Genomic DNA, 22,063 nt, shown 5'->3' with positions numbered 1-22,063 from the left:
CTAAGTGTGATAAACTTCCAAGATCACGAAGCCAAGAAGCGTGTGCTTTGTGTTTTAAGCGTGACGTAAATTACGTCAATGGCACAGCTTCACATGCTTTTGTAATTTATTTGCGTTAATTGTGTTAACTTAATTTAACATGTTAAGGATTTTTTAATTAATCACATGTGTTAATGCTGACAGCACTACTTTTTACGCATTTTCTTAAAGGTCTTAAAGTGCTTGAACCCCAATAATTTTTTGCGTGAAACAGCACAGCACAGCACAAACACAGTCTTCCAAACTCGATGAAAAGCAGAGAGGAGTAAGTTACTGAAGTCTCTAATTCTTTGTTTTGAGGTGATGAGATACAGTTCTGCATTCCTTCACGTGGGCATTTGCATGTCAATTGCTCGTGCGCACGTGGGTGTGGTCACATTAGGACGCGTTTGAGAAACTATACATGCGTATCGTTGCTTTCATACGACTGACTTTAACAGAGAATATTTGTTTTTGATAGAATTTACATCATTAAAATTTTTTAGTACAGACAACCGTTGTAAAGACATACGTTTCAAGTATGTGTGACAAACATTCACTGAGTTACAGGTCATTTATGAAAAACACAACTTTAAAAAAAAAAAATTATGAGTACACAAATAAAAGAAGACATTTAACAGTTTTGAATGATGTATAACACGGATATGTAAGATCAAAATCAACAGAGTATTTTGAGTGTCTTTTGCACTGATAAGAAAAAAAAGCGTGCTGATCACGCCGGCGTGATTGCCGACCCCAGAGGGTTAACATAATTTGTAGAATATGACCGGAACCTAAATACTTAATCCCATTAAATTACCGTAAAATTGCCAGAACGACTTTACCGGTAAATACAAAAATGTCCTGTTCACACAAGCAACAGCGTTGTTGTTTTTTTTTACCGGTAACAGACCATTCACACATCAGTTCCAAAATACCAGTAAACTCTGGGAATTGTATGTCTTGTTGCGGAGTTATTTTATCATACGTGACAGTATAGCTAACTGTTGTTGACAAATCTCGTCATCCGCCCAGACGAGGAGAAGCGCTTTAGATTCGGTAGCACTCCAATTTGAAGACATTTGTAAGCAGTGCTGAGTAAACCCGTCATCTGCGTCATCATTTTATGAATGGCCCAGAGCCGTTGCTCTTTCAACGGCTTCTGATTGGCCCAAATCACTTCTTAAGTCGGCGCATTCTGACCTTGTACGTACAAAAATACTGGTCATCTTCAATACAGGGAGAGCGGTCAAAGTAAACAATAGGAAAGCAATGGATCGCAATGACAGTTCGGACGCTGAGGAAATTGTAGCCTAAATGTTTACTCGTATGACGGACCTCAGCCATATAATTATGAGCCTGATATGAAGCCAAGCGAGCAGGGACAGGCCAGGATTAGACTAAACAACGGTCAGAGGACACAAATTGAGTTGTGGTGTGAGGAGAACAGGGCAGGGGTCTCGGTGAGAGAACAGTGTTAGCTTATAGATGCACTCACCCTAGCTGACTATATTTATAACACTATGCTCAGATCACAATATTGTACAGATTGTTATCATATATCAGGCAATAGCAAAGCTAGTATTTAGACCCTTACCTGCATGTGTTGTGTATGTCAGCCATTAGGAGGCAGTTTCCAGAGAAAGAGGGACTTTATAAAGGCTTTGAATTGCCCCATTTGGTGACAATGAATAAAAAAATCTTACTGTATAAAAACTTTATATGTAGAAACAGCCAACACAAACATTAAAATTCAGAGTACAAATTGAAAATGAACATAATATATTATATTAATAATAATAATGTGTCGGCTACAGACTAATAACAAACACATAAATGCATGACATTACAAGTTTATGTAAAATATGTTAATGAATTAAATTAAGACAAGGCACATTTTGTAAAACAGATGTACAATAAGTGATCTCTGACGGATCCATGACCGCCATGTTTCCCGCCGGCGGCCGAACCACATTCTGACGGCGGACCGGGTGACCCGATGAAGGAGCCGGGACAGTGTGCACATATCGCCGCCATCATATAACTCCATCATATCGCTAGGATTATAATCATCCGGTCTATAGTGAAGGCTACACACTACCGCGTTTTTCAAAGCAGATGCAGTAGTGAAGTCCCGTCTCTTACCCTGCACAAAACGCACACAGGCACGGAAGATAGCACCGTCCTTTTTCTTGTTCGGAAACCTGTGGACTCGATGTCCTGACAGGCCATAATTCACAATTATTTACCACGAAAATGATTAATTGAAATACAATAACCACAGAAAACACACTGAATCACGACCGCTCCAACTGAATACCAACCTACTCTGCACTGAGCAAACGCAGAGCCCGGCAAACGACTCCCTCTGGTGACTTAATATGACGCGATGGTGAAAGAAAGCGTGGGAAAAAAAACTGTCACGGTTTCTACTAAATTTGTGCCCTTATGTCTTGCAAAACAATTTTTAATCCTGCATTTACTTTTCATACAAGGTTATATATTAATTTAGAAAGAAAAAATAAATAAACTGCAATATGCCCTTTAAACAAAACTCAGCGAATACTATTCACCCAGGCATGAGCAATATATCTTTATAATCATTTAAGTGTGTACTTTTAAATTATCTAATTCAAAACTAAAACAAATATTCTCTGTTTATGTAATCTATATAAAAAGTGAGAGTTCTCATTTCAGCTCATTATAGCTCGTTATCTGTTAATGTGAACACGGCACGCCCACGGAGAGCGTGCGCTATTCAAACGCAAATGATCTGAGGCCATACATGCAAACGTGTCAACGCCCTCACCAACTTGATAAAACACACCAAGTTTAATCAGATTAATGTACTATGTAGTCTTGCGAAGCTATGAGGAATAATCCTGGGAAACTTACCTCAGAAGTGCTGGTTTCACTTCAAGGAGCAACGGATCCAGCTGAGGATTAATAGTAATTTTTTTATTCTTATATGCTTTGTTCTAATCGCGATATGGAATAGTGTCTGTAAACCGCAAAAAGACGATTTAAATATGAATCGCGTTTTTGTGTGTGAATGAATGAACGGCACAGATGCGCGCTGTTATTACAGACGAAATATGAAAGACAACATTTCGTTGACTAGTTTTGGATAGATTATAAAGTTTTACTGTAAAATAGACATCAAATAAGCTTTTGTTAGTTTCTGCTCATATGTTGAATATATATAGTATATTTTGTCAAAAATAAACTCATCAACTAAGAATTTATAGTGTTTGTTCCAATGTAACGTTAGGCTATATCAAGCTAATGAATCCTTAACTTTTAAATATGTATGATAAAATGTACACTTTAAAAAAAGAAAGATTACACTTGAAATATTGTTAAAATTGTAATTGTTGTTGATTTACATGTGAACACTTTTTAATAAAATAGCAAAAAATATATTTACAAGGTAGATTAAAAAAATGAATAGGTCATTATAAGCCTTTCTCATTAAATTATTTTTTATTAGTGACACATTTGGGGAGAGGATGTATTCCAAAATTTTCTGAAAATATAGTATGAGAATTAACTGCACAATTACTAGAAATGTTTACATTGGATATTATTTAATTTGTATGTATAAAAAATCTCTGAAAAAAAGAAGAAGAAGAAAATCAAGATGTTTCCAACTCTAACCTTGAACCAATTCCTGTAGAATGGCCTATATAGCCTATTTGAAAAGGATTTGTTTCCAGGTATGACTATGTACTAAAAATGTGCTTTTGACTTTCATTTATATTTGGATTTTATATATATATTTATTTTGTCCTCACATTCTTTCTTGTGTAACACACCTGAATAAAAGGCTTATTATGCAGGGCATTGTCTTCTCAGGTGTGAACCTGATCTTTCACACCCCACGCATATTGCCTTTCCAAACAAAAAGTGTTTTACAAAATTTAAATCAATGTATTGTTTTATGTGAATGATTAGGCAGGGTGATTTTCAGATCATTTTGAAGGAAAAACTCTAGGCGACAACATCCATTAGTCAAACGTATTGTGGACACATATTTAGTATGCGTTTTGTGGCCTTATTTCAGACACTTTAATTGTTTGGTTTTTGAATAACCATGCATAAACATTATTCTCTCAAAAATACAAACATGTACATACATGTTGCTCACATATTATGGTATCCCCGTTTGTGCTATATAGAGTGAATTTACACCTTTGCCATTAACATGTTTATAAATAACTGAAAAAAACACAAATGTAAGGGCATATCAGAACATCTAAAGGACCCCAACCTTTTGTCCACTTTTAACCACTTCTGTCCTGATTTTTTTTTGAGGAGAGGGGATCTTTCGAACTAATGGACAAAATAAGGTTGCACATTTTACATATGGACAGGCCCAGAGACGACGGAAAAACACGGAGAGCAGCAGCTTTCATTTCTGCTCTGATAGCCACAAGACCACGCTGAACGCAATGAGTGCCTTGTGCTTGGTACGTTCGTCTTCAAACCAAACTTGGATCTTCAGCCTACAAAGTTTAAATCCTGTCTGGCTAGCACGCTTCCCAATAAGTTTATGAGTTAGGTCAGTAGGTGGAGAGTATATGGTATTTTTCACAGTTCCAACGCATTTGACCACATGATTGTTTACATTACGACAGCAATCCGGTTGAATGCGTTTTCAACTACCTCTGGAAGTAGGCCTAGTCGAAAGTGGACAAGATCAAAACGTTTCACCCCGTTTACACCTGTCAATATTTGACCCCTGAATGCTGTATCTGGCCAATCAGAATCAAGCAGTGCTCTGAAATAAGATATAAGTAGTTTACTGGTTGACAACGGCGTACCCCCAAGTTGTTATAAAACACACGCTAATTTGTTTATCTGTCGTGAGCAGTTCTGCTTTCCAGCGAACATCCTCTAGTCTATAGCAACACAACAAAAAGCAAGTTGAGACAAGCAATGACTGAATTTTAAAAAAAAGACCAACCTTTAAAGTGTACAGCCACGTTAACCATGCCAAACAACGCCAAAAACAAAAGAAATACCCTTTCAATGTTACTACCACTAGTGCATGTATTCTAAATGGGGATCCATGAACCCTACATAGAATAAATACAAACGTTTTGTCTGTTGCCTGACATTTGTGTGTGATGTGTGCTCTGTGCTCTTCTGTTAAACATATTTTTAGAGAATGGCACCTCAGAGAGACGCAATAGTTCAGACTGTCTGTAAGCCAATTTTAAATGTGATTAAAATATAAACATAGCAACAAATCCCCAGAGGCAGAGAAAGCATTGAGTATTTCAGCAGGGACTACTGACATTTTCACAGCATTTAAACTGAAGGGGTTGTTAGAGAGACTGCAGGGATGGGGTGATGAACACAGTGGATGATGTAAAGAGAGGTTACAAATTATATTTTCTTTCAAGAGACATGAGTCATTATCTCCACCAGCGCCTGCGAGAGATGATTACTCACGGCGATGGGTCAAGAATATTATAACAAGGCATTGAACATTTGTGTAGAACTTTAGCTGTGTTTTGTTTGCAGGATATCTACAGTATTTAAAATCAAATTTAAGACTTTTTAAGACCTGCACAACTAAAATGAATACCACATGTCCATACAGAACAAGACTATATACCGGTAATCTCAAAATAAATCATGCATCTCAGATTCTTTTAGTTAATTAAACAGCCTGTGACACACATTCAACAATAACTTAATACAGCTTTTCAGCAAAACAAGTTTTAAAATACTCAAGACATTGAGTGTTAATACTAAATAAATATATATTGAATGTGTTAAATCATGTTTTTAGCCTTTCCATCCTGTGACAGGAAATCTCAAGCGATTACATTTAATTAAATGCCAGATTCAGCTTTTTGTGTAACAGACATAGCAATAATATCTAGAAAAAAAGATTGAAGATACAACTCTGAACTTTTAACTATAAACAAGCCTAAGAAACAGGAGTCTTAATATAAAATGTCTGCAGATCATAAGTAATCGCATGGCATAAATCATGAATCATGAATCATGAAACCAGCACCCTTTAGAACCTACAACGGTGTAATTTTTAATTTGATATGTTCAGCCCTCACATTCAATTCAATCACAGCCTTTTGAAGTTTAATAATGACATTAGGTCATTTCATGCTTTTTGAAAAAATTACAATTAAAGGGATAGTTCCCCCAAAATTAAAATTAGCCCATGATTTACTCACCCTCATGTCATCCTAGGTGTATATGACATTCTTCTTTCAGACGAATAAAATCTGAGTTATATTCAAAAATGTTCTGGCTCTTCTAAGCTTTCTAATGGCAGTGAATGGCTTTATATTTTTTGAAGTCCATCATTCATCTATGGTAAAAGCAATACATTCTACATAAAAAAGTAAAAAAAAAGTAAAAAAAAATAAATTTGGATAAAGGCCTTCTGAAGTGAAGCGATGCGTTCGTGTACGAAAAATATCCATATATAAAACTTTATCGACTAAAATAACTAGTTTCCGGCAGATGGCCTACGCAAGTCGACGGAGTAGCGTAAGCTCTCGTGATTTAAACAATCAGGACTGGGCAACAAGCTCAAGCTACTCCAACCTTTCTCTTTAAAAATAGTTGTTTGACTTCTAATTCGTGACTAGTGTTTGGTTCGTCAGGTCAAGTGTCACTCTTTCGCCGTAAATCGATGCGTACGGTCGTCTGCCGGAAGCTAGTTGTTTTAGTCGATGGGCTAATTTTAGAATTTTGGGTAAATTGACCGTTCGCAAAACCCCGCCCTCGAACGGTTCTCGTCCAATCCTAGCTCAGCAACTGTAACTAAGGAGAAGGACCTCCGTCAAACATTCCGATTTCAGCAAGATAGTGCAATGATGCGCCTATGGCAGTGAGGTCTGCACGGGCTTAAAACTTGCTGTATTTTATGATTGCTTGCAACTATTATTAAAAAATAGGCTACATGTACAAACACCGTTTCACTACGGCACTGCGGCCCCCTCATCAGTCAGCAAACAAGAGGAAAAAAAGAGAAAAAGCACGGACTTACTAATTACGAAACTTTGATGTGGTTGAACAGGTACACAGTCACAAATTCCTCTGGAACTCAAACATTACACTTCAAAACAAAGTTCGCGCAGTTGCACAACTATTCACACAAATATATCCTTCTCAGTCGGCTGAGTTATGAATGAAGAGAACAGCATCGAGAGTTGATGGTTTCAGCGCGTCCTCTGATTGCAGTGTTGTGACTGAAATAGCGCGCGCGGGAGCACATGCGCAAAACAGTTTTGTAAAATGATATTGTCAGGATCCCGGTTCTCTTTCTCTTTCCTCTGTCTCCCTCTTCTGGTCACACACGCACACACACGGACATTCACACTGATTGCCACATTTACGCACACATCTCTCTCTCATCAGATCCAGCTGTATCTACTCGCCACCTATCACCTTATCCTCCTTTCCACACCTGTTCTCTCTTTCCTTAATTATGTCTGCTCCTTCTTAGCCTTGCTTTTCCCCAGTCTCTCTGCCAGATTATTTCATCAGATACCTGTATCAAGTCTATGCGTGCTTACCTCTCGTTCCTGTCTTGTTTGTCCTATGCGCGCAGTGTGTGTTAGCGCTTTCACCAAGTACCTGTTGGCTAAAGATGTGCTTTTGCTGATAGCTGTTTAGCACCTGCTCTCATCTACTGCTACACCGTCTCCTGTGAGTACCTGAGGTGGCTGGCGCTCGAACAGTGTCCTTCTCCACCTGTGACGTTCTGCTGTCTGGACGGAAGATTTATATTGTTTACTGTCTACCTGCATTTGCGGAGGATCCTTTGTTGAACTGAACTTTATTGAGCTTTTACTTTGCTTACCTCCGGACAGTCCTTTCTGTTAATAAAAGACTGTTCTGCTGCATATCGCTTTTGGGTCTTCCTTCCATCCATTACAGAATAATCTGGCCAAAGATGGACCCAGCGAGCGGCAATCACTTTCAGTCTGCTGTCGAGCACCAGGGAGCGATGTTGGGCCGGCATGAAGAGGAGATCTCCGCCGCGAGACAGGCCGTCGAGTCTCTGGCCTCACAGGTATCGTGCCTCTCATCTCGACTTCATCAGTTTCATCAAGACACTCCCGTCACTCAGGATCTTCGAGAAAGATCGGAACCACGGATCAACAACCCCCCATGCTACTCGGGTGAGCCGACCCAATGTCGCGCCTTTCTGACTCAATGTGAGGTTGTCTTTGCCCTTCAGCCTTCGACCTATGCTTCTGACCGAGCCAGGGTCGCCTTCGTCTTTTCTCTCCTAGTCGGAAGGGCTCGTGAATGGGGAGCAGCTCACTGGGAGACTGAGGCGGACTGTGTGTTTAACTTTTCCCAGTTCAAGACCGAGATGATCCGGGTCTTTGACCGTTCGGCCTACGGAGAGGAGGCTTCGCGAGTTCTCTCCTCGTTGCGCCAGGGGAGGCGCTCTGTTGCGGATTTCTCTATTGAGTTTCGCACACTGGCTGCTACTTGTGGCTGGAACGAACCGGCGCTAGTGGCCCGCTTTCAGGAGGGAATTAATCCTGAGCTCAGGGATGAGATCCTTGCCCGCGAGACGCCGACTCGTCTGGATCCCTTAATCGACCTGGCAATTCGGATAGAGAAGCGTTTCGTTTTGCGCCACCGGGCCCGCAGTCTGGAATCCTCCCTATTCTCCTCGCCACCTGTCGTCGCTTCTCCACCCCCTACTGAGCCGGAGCCTATGCAGATCGGAGGATTGCGCATATCATCTAGGGAGCGGGAGCGGAGAATATCCAACCGCCTGTGCATGTACTGTGCTTCCTCTAATCACTTTGTCAACGTGTGCCCGGTAAAAGCCAGGGCTCGCCAGTAAAAGGAGGGCTACTGGCGAGCGCTTCATCCAGGGACTCTCCATCGAGGTCAAGTACCACTCTTTCTTTCACTCTCTGCTGGTCCGGTTCCTCTGTCTCTGGCTCCGCCCTTATTGACTCTGGGGCTGAGGGGAATTTCCTCGACGAGACGTGGGCTCAAGAGCAAGGTATTCCCCTCATAGACTTAAGAGACTCCTCCTCCCTTTTTGCTTTAGATGGCAGTTCCCTTCCTAGGATCCGGAGGAAGACCATTCCTCTCTCACTCACTGTCTCGGGGAACCACCGAGAGACTATTTCTTTTTTTATTTTTCGCTCCCCCTTTAGTCCTGTAGTGTTAGGTCACCCATGGCTAGTTCAGCATAACCCCCACTTTAACTGGTCTAATAATTCTGTTTTGTCGTGGAAGTTATCTTGTCATGTTGAATGTTTAACCTCTGCCATTCCTCCTGTTTCTTCTGTTTCTGTTTCTCAGAAGGAGCCGGGTGATTTGTCGGGGGTACCGGAGGTTTATCACGATCTGCAGGAGGTGTTCAGTCGTTCCCGGGCCACCTCCCTTCCTCCTCATCGACCGTACGATTGCAGCATTGACCTTCTCCCGGGCGCTTCGCCTCCGCGGGGGAGACTTTATTCCTTGTCTGCCCCAGAACGCGAAGCGCTCGAGAACTACCTTTCAGAATCTCTCAACGCAGGCACTATTGTGCATTCTTCGTCTCCAGCCGGCGCCGGTTTTTTTTTTGTGAAAAAGAAAGACGGCTCTTTGCGTCCCTGTATAGACTATCGGGGGCTGAATGACATCACCGTTAAGAATCGCTATCCCTTGCCGCTGATGTCCTCAGCCTTTGAATTATTACAGGGAGCAAAGATTTTCACCAAACTCGACCTACGAAACGCTTACCATCTCCTCCGCATCAAGGAGGGCGACGAGTGGAAGACCGCTTTTAACACGCCTCTTGGTCACTTCGAATATCGGGTTTTACCGTTCGGCCTGGTCAACGCACCGGCCGTTTTTCAAGCCCTTGTCAATGACGTACTCCGGGATATGCTCAATATATTCGTCTTCGTATATCTCGATGACATTTTGATTTTCTCACCCACGCTCCAAGTGCACGTCCAACACGTCCGCCGAGTTCTCCAGCGCTTACTGGAGAATCGACTCTTCGTTAAAGCGGAGAAGTGTTCATTTCATGCTCCCTCTGTAACGTTTCTCGGATCGGTCATTTCCGCGGAGGGGGTCAGTATGGATCCCACTAAGGTCCAGGCGGTGATTGATTGGCCCATTCCTGACTCTCGTGTCGCACTACAACGATTCCTTGGTTTCGCTAATTTTTACCGCAGGTTTATACGCAACTTTAGTCAGGTGGCTGCTCCTCTCACCGCCTTGACCTCGGTCAAGTCCAAATTCCAGTGGTCTGTTCCTGCTCAGCGCGCTTTCGATTTTCTTAAGACTCTTTTCACTACCGCTCCCATTCTGCTTACTCCCGACGTCACGAGACAGTTTATCGTCGAGGTCGACGCCTCGGAGGTGGGGGTCGGGGCTGTACTTTCTCAACGCTCATCAGCCGACGAGAAGGTACACCCTTGCGCTTTTTTTTCGCATCGGCTCTCGCCCGCTGAGCGCAACTATGACGTCGGGAACCGCGAGTTGCTCGCCATACGTCTGGCTTTGGGGGAATGGCGTCAATGGCTAGAGGGATCCCCGATTCCTTTTATAGTTTGGACAGATCATAGGAATTTAGAATATATCCGCTCTGCCAAGAGACTGAACGCACGCCAGGCCCGTTGGGCTCTGTTTTTCACGCGTTTCGATTTCACTATCTCTTTTCGTCCCGGATCTAAGAACGTTAAACCAGACGCTCTCTCTCGCCTATTCGATTCCTCAACCCCCTCCACTGCTCAGGAGGAGATTATTCCCTCTTCCTGTGTTGTGGGTGCGGCGGTCTGGGGAATCGAGAAGCTAGTTAAACGCGCTCTTGTCCGCGCTACAGTTCCGCGCAACTGTCCTAGACATCTCCTGTTTGTCCCTGTCTCTGCTCGTATCGCTACCCTCCGCTGGGGTCACTCCTCTAAATTGTCAGCCCATCCCGGCGTACGGGGCACTCTCGCCACGATCCGCCAACGCTTTTGGTGGCCCACTTTGGAACGTGACGCGCGTCGTTTTGTCGCCGCCTGTGAGGTTTGTGCCCAGACTAAGTCCGGGAATTCCTCTCCGGCCGGTTTGCTTCGTCCCTTACCGGTTCCGTCTCACCCTTGGTCCCACATCGGGCTCGATTTCATCACTGGTCTCCCTCCGTCCGCTGGGAACACGGTAATTCTAACTGTTGTGGACCGTTTTTCTAAATCTGCGCACTTCATTCCGCTCACTAAACTCCCCTCAGCTAAAGAGACTGCTCAGGTCATGGTTGATCATGTTTTCAAATTACACGGCTTACCCACTGACGTGGTATCTGATAGGGGACCACAATTCGCCTCTCAGTTTTGGAGAGAGTTCTGTCACCTAATCGGCGCTTCCTCTAGCCTCTCGTCCGGGTTTCACCCCCAAACTAATGGTCAGGCTGAACGGGCCAATCAAATCGTTGCCCGCATCCTCCGCAGTCTGGCTCACCGCAATCCTTCGTCATGGTCTGAGCAACTCGCTTGGGCAGAGTATGCGCACAACTCACTTCCTACGTCGGCCACGGGTCTCTCACCCTTTCACTGCTGTTTGGGGTATCAACCTCCGCTGTTTGCCTCACAAGATTCGGTGTCTAACGTTCCGTCCGTTCAAGCGTTTATTAACCGCTGTAAGCGCACTTGGAGAAGCGTGAGATCCGCACTATGTCGCTCGAGGAGACGCATGAGCATCAACGCCAATAAACGTCGCATAAGGAGCCCACGCTACATTTGTGGCCAAAAGGTGTGGCTCTCCACGTCCAATTTACCACTTCAGTCTGAGTCCCGCAAACTGGCACCTCGTTTTGTCGGTCCGTTCCGTATCGTCAAGATCGTCAATCCTGTTGCGGTTAAACTTTCTCTTCCCCCTAATCTTCGTCGTGTCCACCCAGTCTTCCACGTATCCTGTATTAAGCCTACTCTGCGCGCGCCCTCGCGTCCATCTATTCCTCCTGTTCGCGTAGAGGGATCCCCCATTTATAAGGTCCGTAAGCTTCTAGATATGCGCCGCCGGGGTCGTGGTCATCAGTATTTAGTAGACTGGCAGGGGTACGGTCCTGAGGAGAGAAGCTGGGTCCCGGCCCGGGACATCATGGACCCTTCGCTCATCGATGATTTCCTCCGCTCTCGCCTGCCTCCTCCCTCGGGAGCGCCAGGGGGCGCTCGTTGAGGGGGGGGTACTGTCAGGATCCCGGTTCTCTTTCTCTTTCCTCTGTCTCCCTCTTCTGGTCACACACGCACACACACGGACATTCACACTGATTGCCACATTTACGCACACATCTCTCTCTCATCAGATCCAGCTGTATCTACTCGCCACCTATCACCTTATCCTCCTTTCCACACCTGTTCTCTCTTTCCTTAATTATGTCTGCTCCTTCTTAGCCTTGCTTTTCCCCAGTCTCTCTGCCAGATTATTTCATCAGATACCTGTATCAAGTCTATGCGTGCTTACCTCTCGTTCCTGTCTTGTTTGTCCTATGCGCACAGTGTGTGTTAGCGCTTTCACCAAGTACCTGTTGGCTAAAGATGTGCTTTTGCTGATAGCTGTTTAGCACCTGCTCTCATCTACTGCTACACCGTCTCCTGTGAGTACCTGAGGTGGCTGGCGCTCGAACAGTGTCCTTCTCCACCTGTGACGTTCTGCTGTCTGGACGGAAGATTTATATTGTTTACTGTCTACCTGCATTTGCGGAGGATCCTTTGTTGAACTGAACTTTATTGAGCTTTTACTTTGCTTACCTCCGGACAGTCCTTTCTGTTAATAAAAGACTGTTCTGCTGCATATCGCTTTTGGGTCTTCCTTCCATCCATCACAGATATATGATCAAATAAAAATGATTAATATATAATTTTACAAAACTGTTATATGCATGTGCTCCCGTGCGCTATTCTGTCTATATTTCTGTCGTGCACTGGAGGATATGTCTGCTGAATTACTCCAAAACCAATCACTTAATGTATGGATCTCAACCCAGCCATGGCTATGGTTCTCAATTGTTTGACGGGCGTAGTAACAATAACTAAGGGGCGTGGCTTTTGCGAACGGTCAATTATCCCTTTAAGACTTTTGTTCATACAATTTAAGGTATTTAAAACTTGTTATAACATTAAATTTGATCAAACTTAATTTTAGACATTTTGAAACTTTTTAAGGTCCCGCGGGAACACTGTGGTGGTTACAAAATCAGTAGGTTTTGTATGTGTGCATTGAGAAACTGCCAGATGCTGAATACAACATGCTACAGAACAACAAAAAGATGTTGATTAGTGCGCTTGACTAGAGAGCTTTAAATTGTTAGTGGAGGTGAATTTAAAGAGACACACAATTCTCAAATAATTGAGCAAATGGATATGATTTTTAACTTCCCTCTATGGGAAGTTTAGTCTCTTAAATCATCTCCTATAAAGCACTGTCACTACAGTCATCAAAACACCACTTGTGTACAAATTTGCTGCCTTCAACAGTAAATTTCAAGACATTCACTGTCAGATTTTAGACTTGTGAGCAATGTTCCCGTTATTCTCACGATCATCCCACACATCCTCACCAGTAAGCTGTCTGACCTAGGACTATCCACACAAATATGCCACTGGATTACAGATTTTTTAACTAACCGGCCCCAAAGTGTGAAGCTTGGCCCCCATAAGTCCTCCACTCTTACTCTCAGCACCGGCTCCCCTCAGGGCTGTGTGCTGAGCCCTTTGTTATACTCATTGTATACTCATGATTGTACCCCTGTGTACCCCAGCAACAGCATAATAAAGTTCGCGGATGATACAACAGTAGTCGGACTCATTTCAGGGGGTGACGAGTCGGCCTACAGAGCAGAGGTCCATAGACTGGTCACATGGTGCACAAGAAACAACTTGTCTCTCAACATTGGGAAAACCAAAGAACTGATCATAGACTTTAGGAAGTGCAGCGCTGAGCACCGACCTCTTTCCATCAATGGGTACCCGGTGGAGAGAGTGCACAATTTTAAATTCCTGGGAACCCTTATCTCGGACCGACTCACATGGACGGACAATACAGCAGCAGTGGTAAAAAAGGCACAACAGCGCCTGTATTTTCTCAGGATCCTTAAGAAAAACGACCTGTCTGAGAAACTGCTGGTAATTTTTTACCGTTCCTCCATAGAGAGCATCCTGGTGTACTGTGTAACTGTGTGGTACGCTGGATGCTCTGTAGCTGACAAAAAAAGGATACAGAGAGTAATCAACACAGCACAGAAGATCGTCGGTTGTCCTCTCCCTTCACTAGAGGAAATCGCTACTTCAAGACTGATGTCAAAAGCAACCAAAATTGCACTTGACTGTTCTCACCCTGGTCACCAGCTGTTTGAACTCTTGCCCTCAGGGAGACGTTTTAGATGTCAAAAGACAAGGACTAGTAGATTTAAGAACAGCTTCTTTCCTAAAGCAATAACAGTCCTAAATGAAACTAAACCTTTTAAGTTTTTTTTGATGCAGTTTGCATAGCTACTTAACATTTTAAAAGATATTTATTAGCCACTAATAAATGAATGAGTAAATTTATGTGGATTAAATTTGGGATGAATGATGAGTGAGAAGTTGAATGTACACGTGGGTGCGCGGGTATGTGTGTGTATTAGGGGGGGGGGGGGGGGGGGGGGGATGGGGGGGGGGGGTGTATGTGTATGACCGCAATTGTGTATGTTGTGATAGGAGTTTTTTTATATTTTTAGTGTTTTATATTGATTGTAATTGAGTGTGTCATGATAGGAGTCTTATATTGTTTAAGTTATAATGGTGCACCTTATTAGAGTGGCTCTATAATTTCATTGTACACAAATGCAATGACAATAAAGACATTCATTCATTCATTCATTCATTCATTCTGCAGAATTCTGCAGACAGTCTGTAGCTGATTCTTTATTGTGCAACAAGTGTTTAGTCAGAAGACAGAAGATGATTGCTTTACAAAAAGTCACAGTAGAAAAAATACAATCAGCTACAACAGAGGATCTTTACAATGGACAAACTAAATGTAGCAGTGACATCCTACTGGGCTCTTTGCACAGCAACTCAATGAGAGAATGTAGACAAACACAGATCATGCTTATAGGAGGACAAAGCAGTCTGTGCTTATGTTTTTAAGAAATGGTGAGTGTCATGGGGATTTAATTGTGAAATCAATTTAAGATTGATAACATTAAGAAATATCAGAACTTCCTCTTTTAAGACAAGACAGAGTCTAGAGTTTCAGACAAGCCTCAGGGCTTACACACATTGACACCATTTTTTCTATGACTCTTCCTGTCATTTGTAAGGACTGTATAAGATAGGGATGCACGATACCACTTTTTTCAGACCAAGTACAAGTACTTACATTTGGGTACTTGCCGATACCAAATACCGATTTGAGTACTTAAAGGTGCAGTAGGACATCTGGGAAAATGCTAACTTTAGCACTAAAAGTGTACGTCCCACCCTCCCTGCATATCGCCGTCCAAAGCCACGCCTCCTGAAAGCATGAACGTTATTTCAAATCTAGGCGCGCGGCAAGCGCGCTCATAATAGAAGCGACACGGTCACGTCACGCATGTGGTGCGCTCGTTTTTCCAGGCGCGCCTATGTTCATGGTTGCATAGCAACGACAGACGCCACCGGAACACAAGGGCTTGTGGAAAGAAGGAGAAAGCGGTGTGGCTGCGCTTTCCATGCGTTTTTAGACCCCTTAAAGTGGTATCGGTTGCAGTTGTATCGGGGTAGTTTTACGAGTATGAGTACATGAGCACAGTATCGGGCCGAAACCCGAGTACTGGTATCAGTAAGTATCATTGCATCTCTAAAATAAGAGTTTTCAAAAATTATAACAAGAGTAAAACTTTAGAATTTAACATAACTAGAACATTTATATTGACTATACCAGGGATGCTCATAAGTAATTGGTTAACCATTAACCGACAGTAAGAATTTTGACCGATTATTACTATTGGTTCAACGGTTTAAAAAAATTATTTTTCAAGATTTTTTGAAAACGTTTGCTGCGTGGTTTAAAAAAATAAATAATAAACTATACATATGAAATTGTTTTTTTGAGGAATTTTTTTTATAATAATCCGATAATTTGTGTATAAGTAGTATTTCGTTATTACATTAATGTAAAAAAACTGTAAAAAAGCACAAAGTTTACAAAAATTAAAAAATAATTTTAGTTCCCCTCACTCCACAACAAATACTTTTAATTTCACGGTATTCAGAACAGAACAAGAATGAAAAATAAAAGTAGCTATATAAACAGAATAATGCGCCATGCCACACTGCCAGAGTTGTCAAGGAGTGGTTAGAGAAACCACTGTTAATGCCTTAAGCTACGTTCACACTACAAGCGACTGATACCACAAAAAGTGGTATCGTGCTACAAGCGACTCAGTGGCTGGCGGTTAGGTCGCTAGTGGGCGTTCCCGCTACTGGTTGCCTAGTAATGTTTGTGAGTGACATTCACAGATGTTTCTCCATGTTGTAGACAACAAATTCGTTTTCTTACCACTACAAAAAAACATTTTGGAAGGGAAAATTCTAAATATAAATGGAATCAGTACATAACATACATAATATTAAAGATGAACGAGAAACTGTGAGTGCTTTTTGCCATCGCGGCTATTTAATTGCAACAAACGGGCAAATACCGGTCTATATGGGTTCACGAAACCAATCAGGCTCTGAGTCAGTACTGTGAATACCACTGTATGTGCACGGAGATATATCACAACTTATAGAACAGTTTCTGACGGCTAAAATTAGCTTCTCGTTCAACTTGCCTCTGTCAGAGAGTGACGGATGATCATGCGCGCTCCACTGACTTCACTCCTATTGGTTGTCACTCCCGAAAGTCGCTCTTCCTTTGCATAAAGTTAAACAGATCTCAACTTTGTCACGTCGCCAGACACGCCCCATCAGGTCGCCAACGGCCGCGATCGCGCATGTCGCCGGAAAACGCCCACTCCCCATTGAAATGAATGGTTACGTGTCGCTTTGTCGCTTGTAGTGTGAACGCACCTTTAGCCACCAATTCACCTGACATGAACCCAATAGAACATTCGTGGTTCCACTTGGAAAAGCGTGTTTGTGCAATGTACAGGAAGTGAAGGACCTGCTGTTTACATTATGGTACCAGATACTCCAGGAGACCAATTGCCACCTCGTTGAATCAATGCCTCGCCGCGTGGCCACTGTTTTGCGGGCTAAAGGTACCGTACCGTTCTTCACCCGTGGTGCGGTATGCATTTATATATATTTCTAAATAGTATTAATTTATTTTTTATTTCATTTTTGGTTTTATTCCAGTTAGCCATTTTAGTACTTAAACTTATTTCAGTTAGTTGCCAAGACAACATTTCTAATTTTCTAATAATCTAATTATTTATATTTTATTAACAAAATACGTTATTGACAAAACTGCTGATTTTTAAGTTTCATCCATGCTTAATATTTATAAATATTACTCACGAATCTCCTCCACCACCTCTGGATCACATTCTTTATACTTCTCCAGTTCAACCTTCAGATGATCTCTCTGATTTTTCAATGCCACAAGTTCCTTCTGGAGATCCTCTCTCTCATCCTAAACGCACACAAAATCAGTAGTCAGAAACAGCCCACAAACATTACACATTGTAGTAATCTAGTACAAAAAGACAGAGAGGTGAACGCACATTCACTTCACGTCCCACTTTGGCTTTGTCGACTGCTTGCTGAAGGGCTTTTTTACGCTGATTTCCCTCTTCATGCTACTCAGACAAAAAAAAGAAATCAATACATTACACTTCTGCAAAGAATCTCTATCTCAGAACAGAATGATTTAACCAAGATCTACATTAATGGCATAATATTAAAGCATTCACTGTAAAAATGTTTGTAATTTTTACAGTATTCTAAAGAAATATGGTACAGTAAAAAAACCTGTTAATTGGTTAAAGTGTGTATGTCAGCTTACATTTTTTTTTTAGATATATTAAAAAAGGTTTAGATGTCTGAGTGAAAATGTAATTATCATTAAAATAATTATTACTGTAACTGCCCTACAATAAGCTTTATAGCCATTTCTGTCAAGATCATATTTTTAAAAAACAGCTGAGCTGTCAGAAGAGGGAGACGTGCCAACAAAGTTCTATTCAAGTATGGAGAGTTTTGAGTCTGAGGAGGTCCAAAATCCCCCTCAAACCTGCGATGGCCCACAGCCATACACTTTTGAGCCTCCCAGGCGTGAGACAGACGAGGAGCCAAACAGAAATTTAAATAATTCCTATCGAAGAAACATAAATATCTGGTGTGAAGAGAACCGGTGGAGAGTTGGTCCGGTGTCTGAGGTGGAACAGTACATGTATTTGTATTAAACCGAAACGGTAGGCTACGGGCGTCACGGTTCGGTGCATGAATATACACAGAGAATACACGGTATAAAAATAAATAAAACTCAATTAATTAAAAATTAATTAATGCGGAACTACTGTTAGATACGCGGGTTATTTAGGGACACCTAATCTGTAGCTCCGCCTTAGCTTTGAAGCTCCGTGGCTATAATAAACAGGCTGCGATGTCAAGATTGCAATGCTGGAATGTGTGTGTGTGTGTGTGTGTGTGTGTGTGTGTGTGTGTGTGTGTGTGTGAGAGAGAGAGTGAGAGAGAGAGAGGCGCGGGAGCGCGATCCGACTGCTTCTGCTACAGTAGCATACACCGTAGGCACCGCATCACCTACCAGTCTCACTCAGGCTTTAAATACCATTTTATAACATTACATTATAATAAAATTAACATTATATGTAATTTTACTGTAAAACATGGTCATATTTATAGCATGTAAAAATTATGAATTACTATATAATTGACAGTGAAAAATATTACTTATCTGCTTATTTTTAATTTTTTAAGTAATGTACATTTCAGTGTATTATTTTGGTGTCATGTGTTACCCTGATGGTGTTTTGACCCTGTGCACGGTCTATAAATTAGTATTGACCATGTTTTATAGATAGGCCACTTAAATGAACCGATTAATCGAGGCTCTCTGTTGTTGGTTGGTTGGTGTTTTAACGCCATGTCAGCTTCCTTAGCTATATATACACAGTATATATACATATATATATCAGGGCTCGACATAAGCAATGGCCCGATGGCCCGGGGCCAGTAAAAGAGTATGTCGGGCTAGCTGACTGGCCATCAGCAAAACAAACCGCAATTCGTCACACACAGTGACGCGAAGAGTGTCAATGTTACTTCAGGTTATTTAATATTCCGGCTGTGAATTATAAGCTCTGCCTCTGATTGAGCTAAAATCAGCCAATCGTCGATGTAGTTCAGTATTCGCATACTCCGTTGTTGGGGGGCGAGCGCGCGCGCGCGCCGTGTCCATGCACTTCGTGAACGTGCGAGTGCGAGGTGCTAGGGACAGACCGAACGTCAGGACATTGTGCTTATAAGCTCGACCCTCGGAGGCGAATATCAAGAATGGCCTGTGACGGGATGCTATCTGTATCTGAAAGTAAGCGTCTTTCAGATCCACTGAGATAAACCATGCAATCTCACGGGCGACTTTGCGCGAGGATTGGTTGTCAGCATTCATCAATCTGAACGAGCATTTCATAAGCGCTTGTTCAAACGTCTGAGGTCTAGGATGAGTCTGAGACCACCACCCTTTTTGGGGACGAGAAAGTAGCGTCTGTAAAAGCCCGACTCGCTCTGCGTTAGAGGAACGGTCTTTATAGCCCCTTTTCCCAGCAGTTTCGCTATTTCGGCGCGAAGTAGATGTGATACTTCGCTTTTCACCGTAGGGGCGGACTGGCCAATGTGGGCCGGCCCACTCGGAAGGCTACACGAATATATTTTAAAAATGACGGAAATCATAATATTACATTTATTTTCTACGCAAATGGCTGAGTGAATCGATCGCGCGGGCGCGGGTGCGGCCGACAAGGAGTGTGTTTTGTGTGCATGTGAGTGTATTGCCCTCCCTCCCTGTTGAGTATCTTGAAACACGCCCCCTTTCACGTTTAATTTTACAGCGAGAGAGAGAGGGAGATATTGATCCATTACTGCGAATTTATCTGAGCAGATAATTACAAATAATTGTCTATGGATGAAAAGCTGGAAGAAAAGAAGCAAGTTTAATATCACATGATAGCCTAATAGTAGCCTATGCCATGAGGATTCATGTTAATGCAAAATGTTAATGTCTTGATAGTTTTATATTAAAGGGATAGTTCACCCAAAAATGAAAATTCTGTCATCATTTACTCACCCTCAAGTTGTTTTAAACCTGTATGAGTTTCTTTCTTCTGTTGAACACAAAAGAAGATATTTTGAAGAATGTTGGTGACCAGACAGTTGATGGACCCCATTGACTTCCATAGTATCTTTTTTTCCTACTATGGAAGTCAATGGGGTCCATCAACTGTCTGGTCACCAACATTCTTCAAAATATCTTCTTTTGTGTTCAACAGAAGAAAGAAATTCATACAGGTTTAAAACAACTTGAGGGTGAGTAAATGATGACAGAATTTTCATGTTTGGGTGAACTATCCCTTTAATATTGTTGTGTGTCTTAATGTTCTTCTGTTTGTTTCCCTTTGTTTTACAAATATTATCTAATATGTGTTGTGATATTTAAAATAAATGTTTAAATAGCATTTATTTTTGTATTGTGTAATATTTTTATGCTATAAGTAGTGTTAAAAATTATTCTGCACATTAATGAGCCAATATGTTATGATGTGGGATGTGGTGGGCTGCTGTGGGTCAGAAAGTCCAGGGCCACTTTTTGGTCTCAGTCCACCCCTGCGCGGCAGTCTGCGAGCGAACTGCAGCAAGTAACCTCGTTTTATTATGTTCAGCACCCATTCTGATATGCCAGAAATGGTTTCCCATGCTTTCCCTTATATTTCTTTCAGGGCCAGTAAAAATATAGAAGGGGCCAGCAAAACTCTGATCTACTGGCCCCGGGGGCCAGTGGGGATTTTTTTTTATGTTGAGCCCTGTATATATATATATATATATATATATATACAGTGCTAGGAAATTTATTAGACCACCTGTCATAATAAAGAGAAAACAAATATTTTAGGGATCTGTCAAAAACTTGTTTAATACCAAAAAATTTATTGTCATTTATTAGGCAATAACAAACTGAAACAACTACATAGTCTTTATTCACACATTAGATCCAAAAGGCGTTAACTTATAATATGTTGTATGACATCCTTTGGCCTTGATACAGCTTGCAATTCTTGCATGCATTAATAATAATAAATAATAATTAATTATATTTATATAGCGCTTTTCTCTGCACTCAAAGCGCTTTTACATAGAGGGGGGAATTTCCTCAACCACCACCAATGTGCAGCATCCAGCTGGATGATTTGACGGCAGCCATATTGCACTAGAACTCCCACCACACACCTGCGTATTGGTGGAGAGCGGACAGAGTGATGAAGCCAATTAGTATATATATATATATATATACATTTGGCCAGGATGCCGGGGTTACACCCCTACTCCTGAGATTTTTCGTGACCACAGAGAGTCAGGACCTCGGTTTTACGTCTCATCCGAAGGACGATGCTCTTTGACAGTATAGTGTCCCCATCACTACGCTGGGTCGTTAGGACCCACACAGACCACAGTGCACCCTCAGCTGGCCTCACTAACACCTCTAACAACAGCAACCTGGTTTTGACAAACCTTACACTGGGTGGTGGTATAATAAATATGTTAAGCTCTGTGTGTATATATATTATATAATATATATGTATATATATATATAATACACATATACATATAAACAAGAAGAGCATAGCGATGGATCGTTAATTGATAATAAGAACTTGTTTGTGATTCTGGAAAGTCTTATTCAGCATTGTGTATATATGATCTGATTCCAGTGATTATTGAAACTAAAGATGCAACCTCTACCCACAGTTAATTTCATAGTTTGTTGATTTTTACCATTTTTTTGATAACGTACCACCTGTATTATTTGGATAGTTATCAGTACATATTAAGGCAAGAAGATTAGTTATTGGTAGATA

General features: G+C 41.8%; 1 protein-coding gene across 1 annotated transcript in view; it reads right to left on the bottom strand.

Moving 5' to 3' along the window:
- Positions 1-22,063, bottom strand: part of mnd1 (meiotic nuclear divisions 1 homolog) — a 49,103-nt gene that overhangs the window by 6,298 nt on the left and 20,742 nt on the right. Inside the window, exons 5-6 of the mRNA XM_079615348.1 lie at positions 17,696-17,770; positions 17,490-17,604 (exon numbers count right to left, since the gene is read on the bottom strand). Of these exons, the coding sequence (XP_079471474.1) occupies positions 17,490-17,604; positions 17,696-17,770 (190 nt within the window). The remainder of the gene's footprint in view (positions 1-17,489; positions 17,605-17,695; positions 17,771-22,063) is intronic.

Source organism: Phoxinus phoxinus, assembly GCF_949152265.1.
Source record: "Phoxinus phoxinus genome assembly, chromosome: 6".
NCBI classification, from domain to species: domain Eukaryota; kingdom Metazoa; phylum Chordata; class Actinopteri; order Cypriniformes; family Leuciscidae; genus Phoxinus; species Phoxinus phoxinus.
Note: the sequence above shows the minus strand (reverse complement) of the source record. Positions and strands in the feature narration are given on the sequence as shown.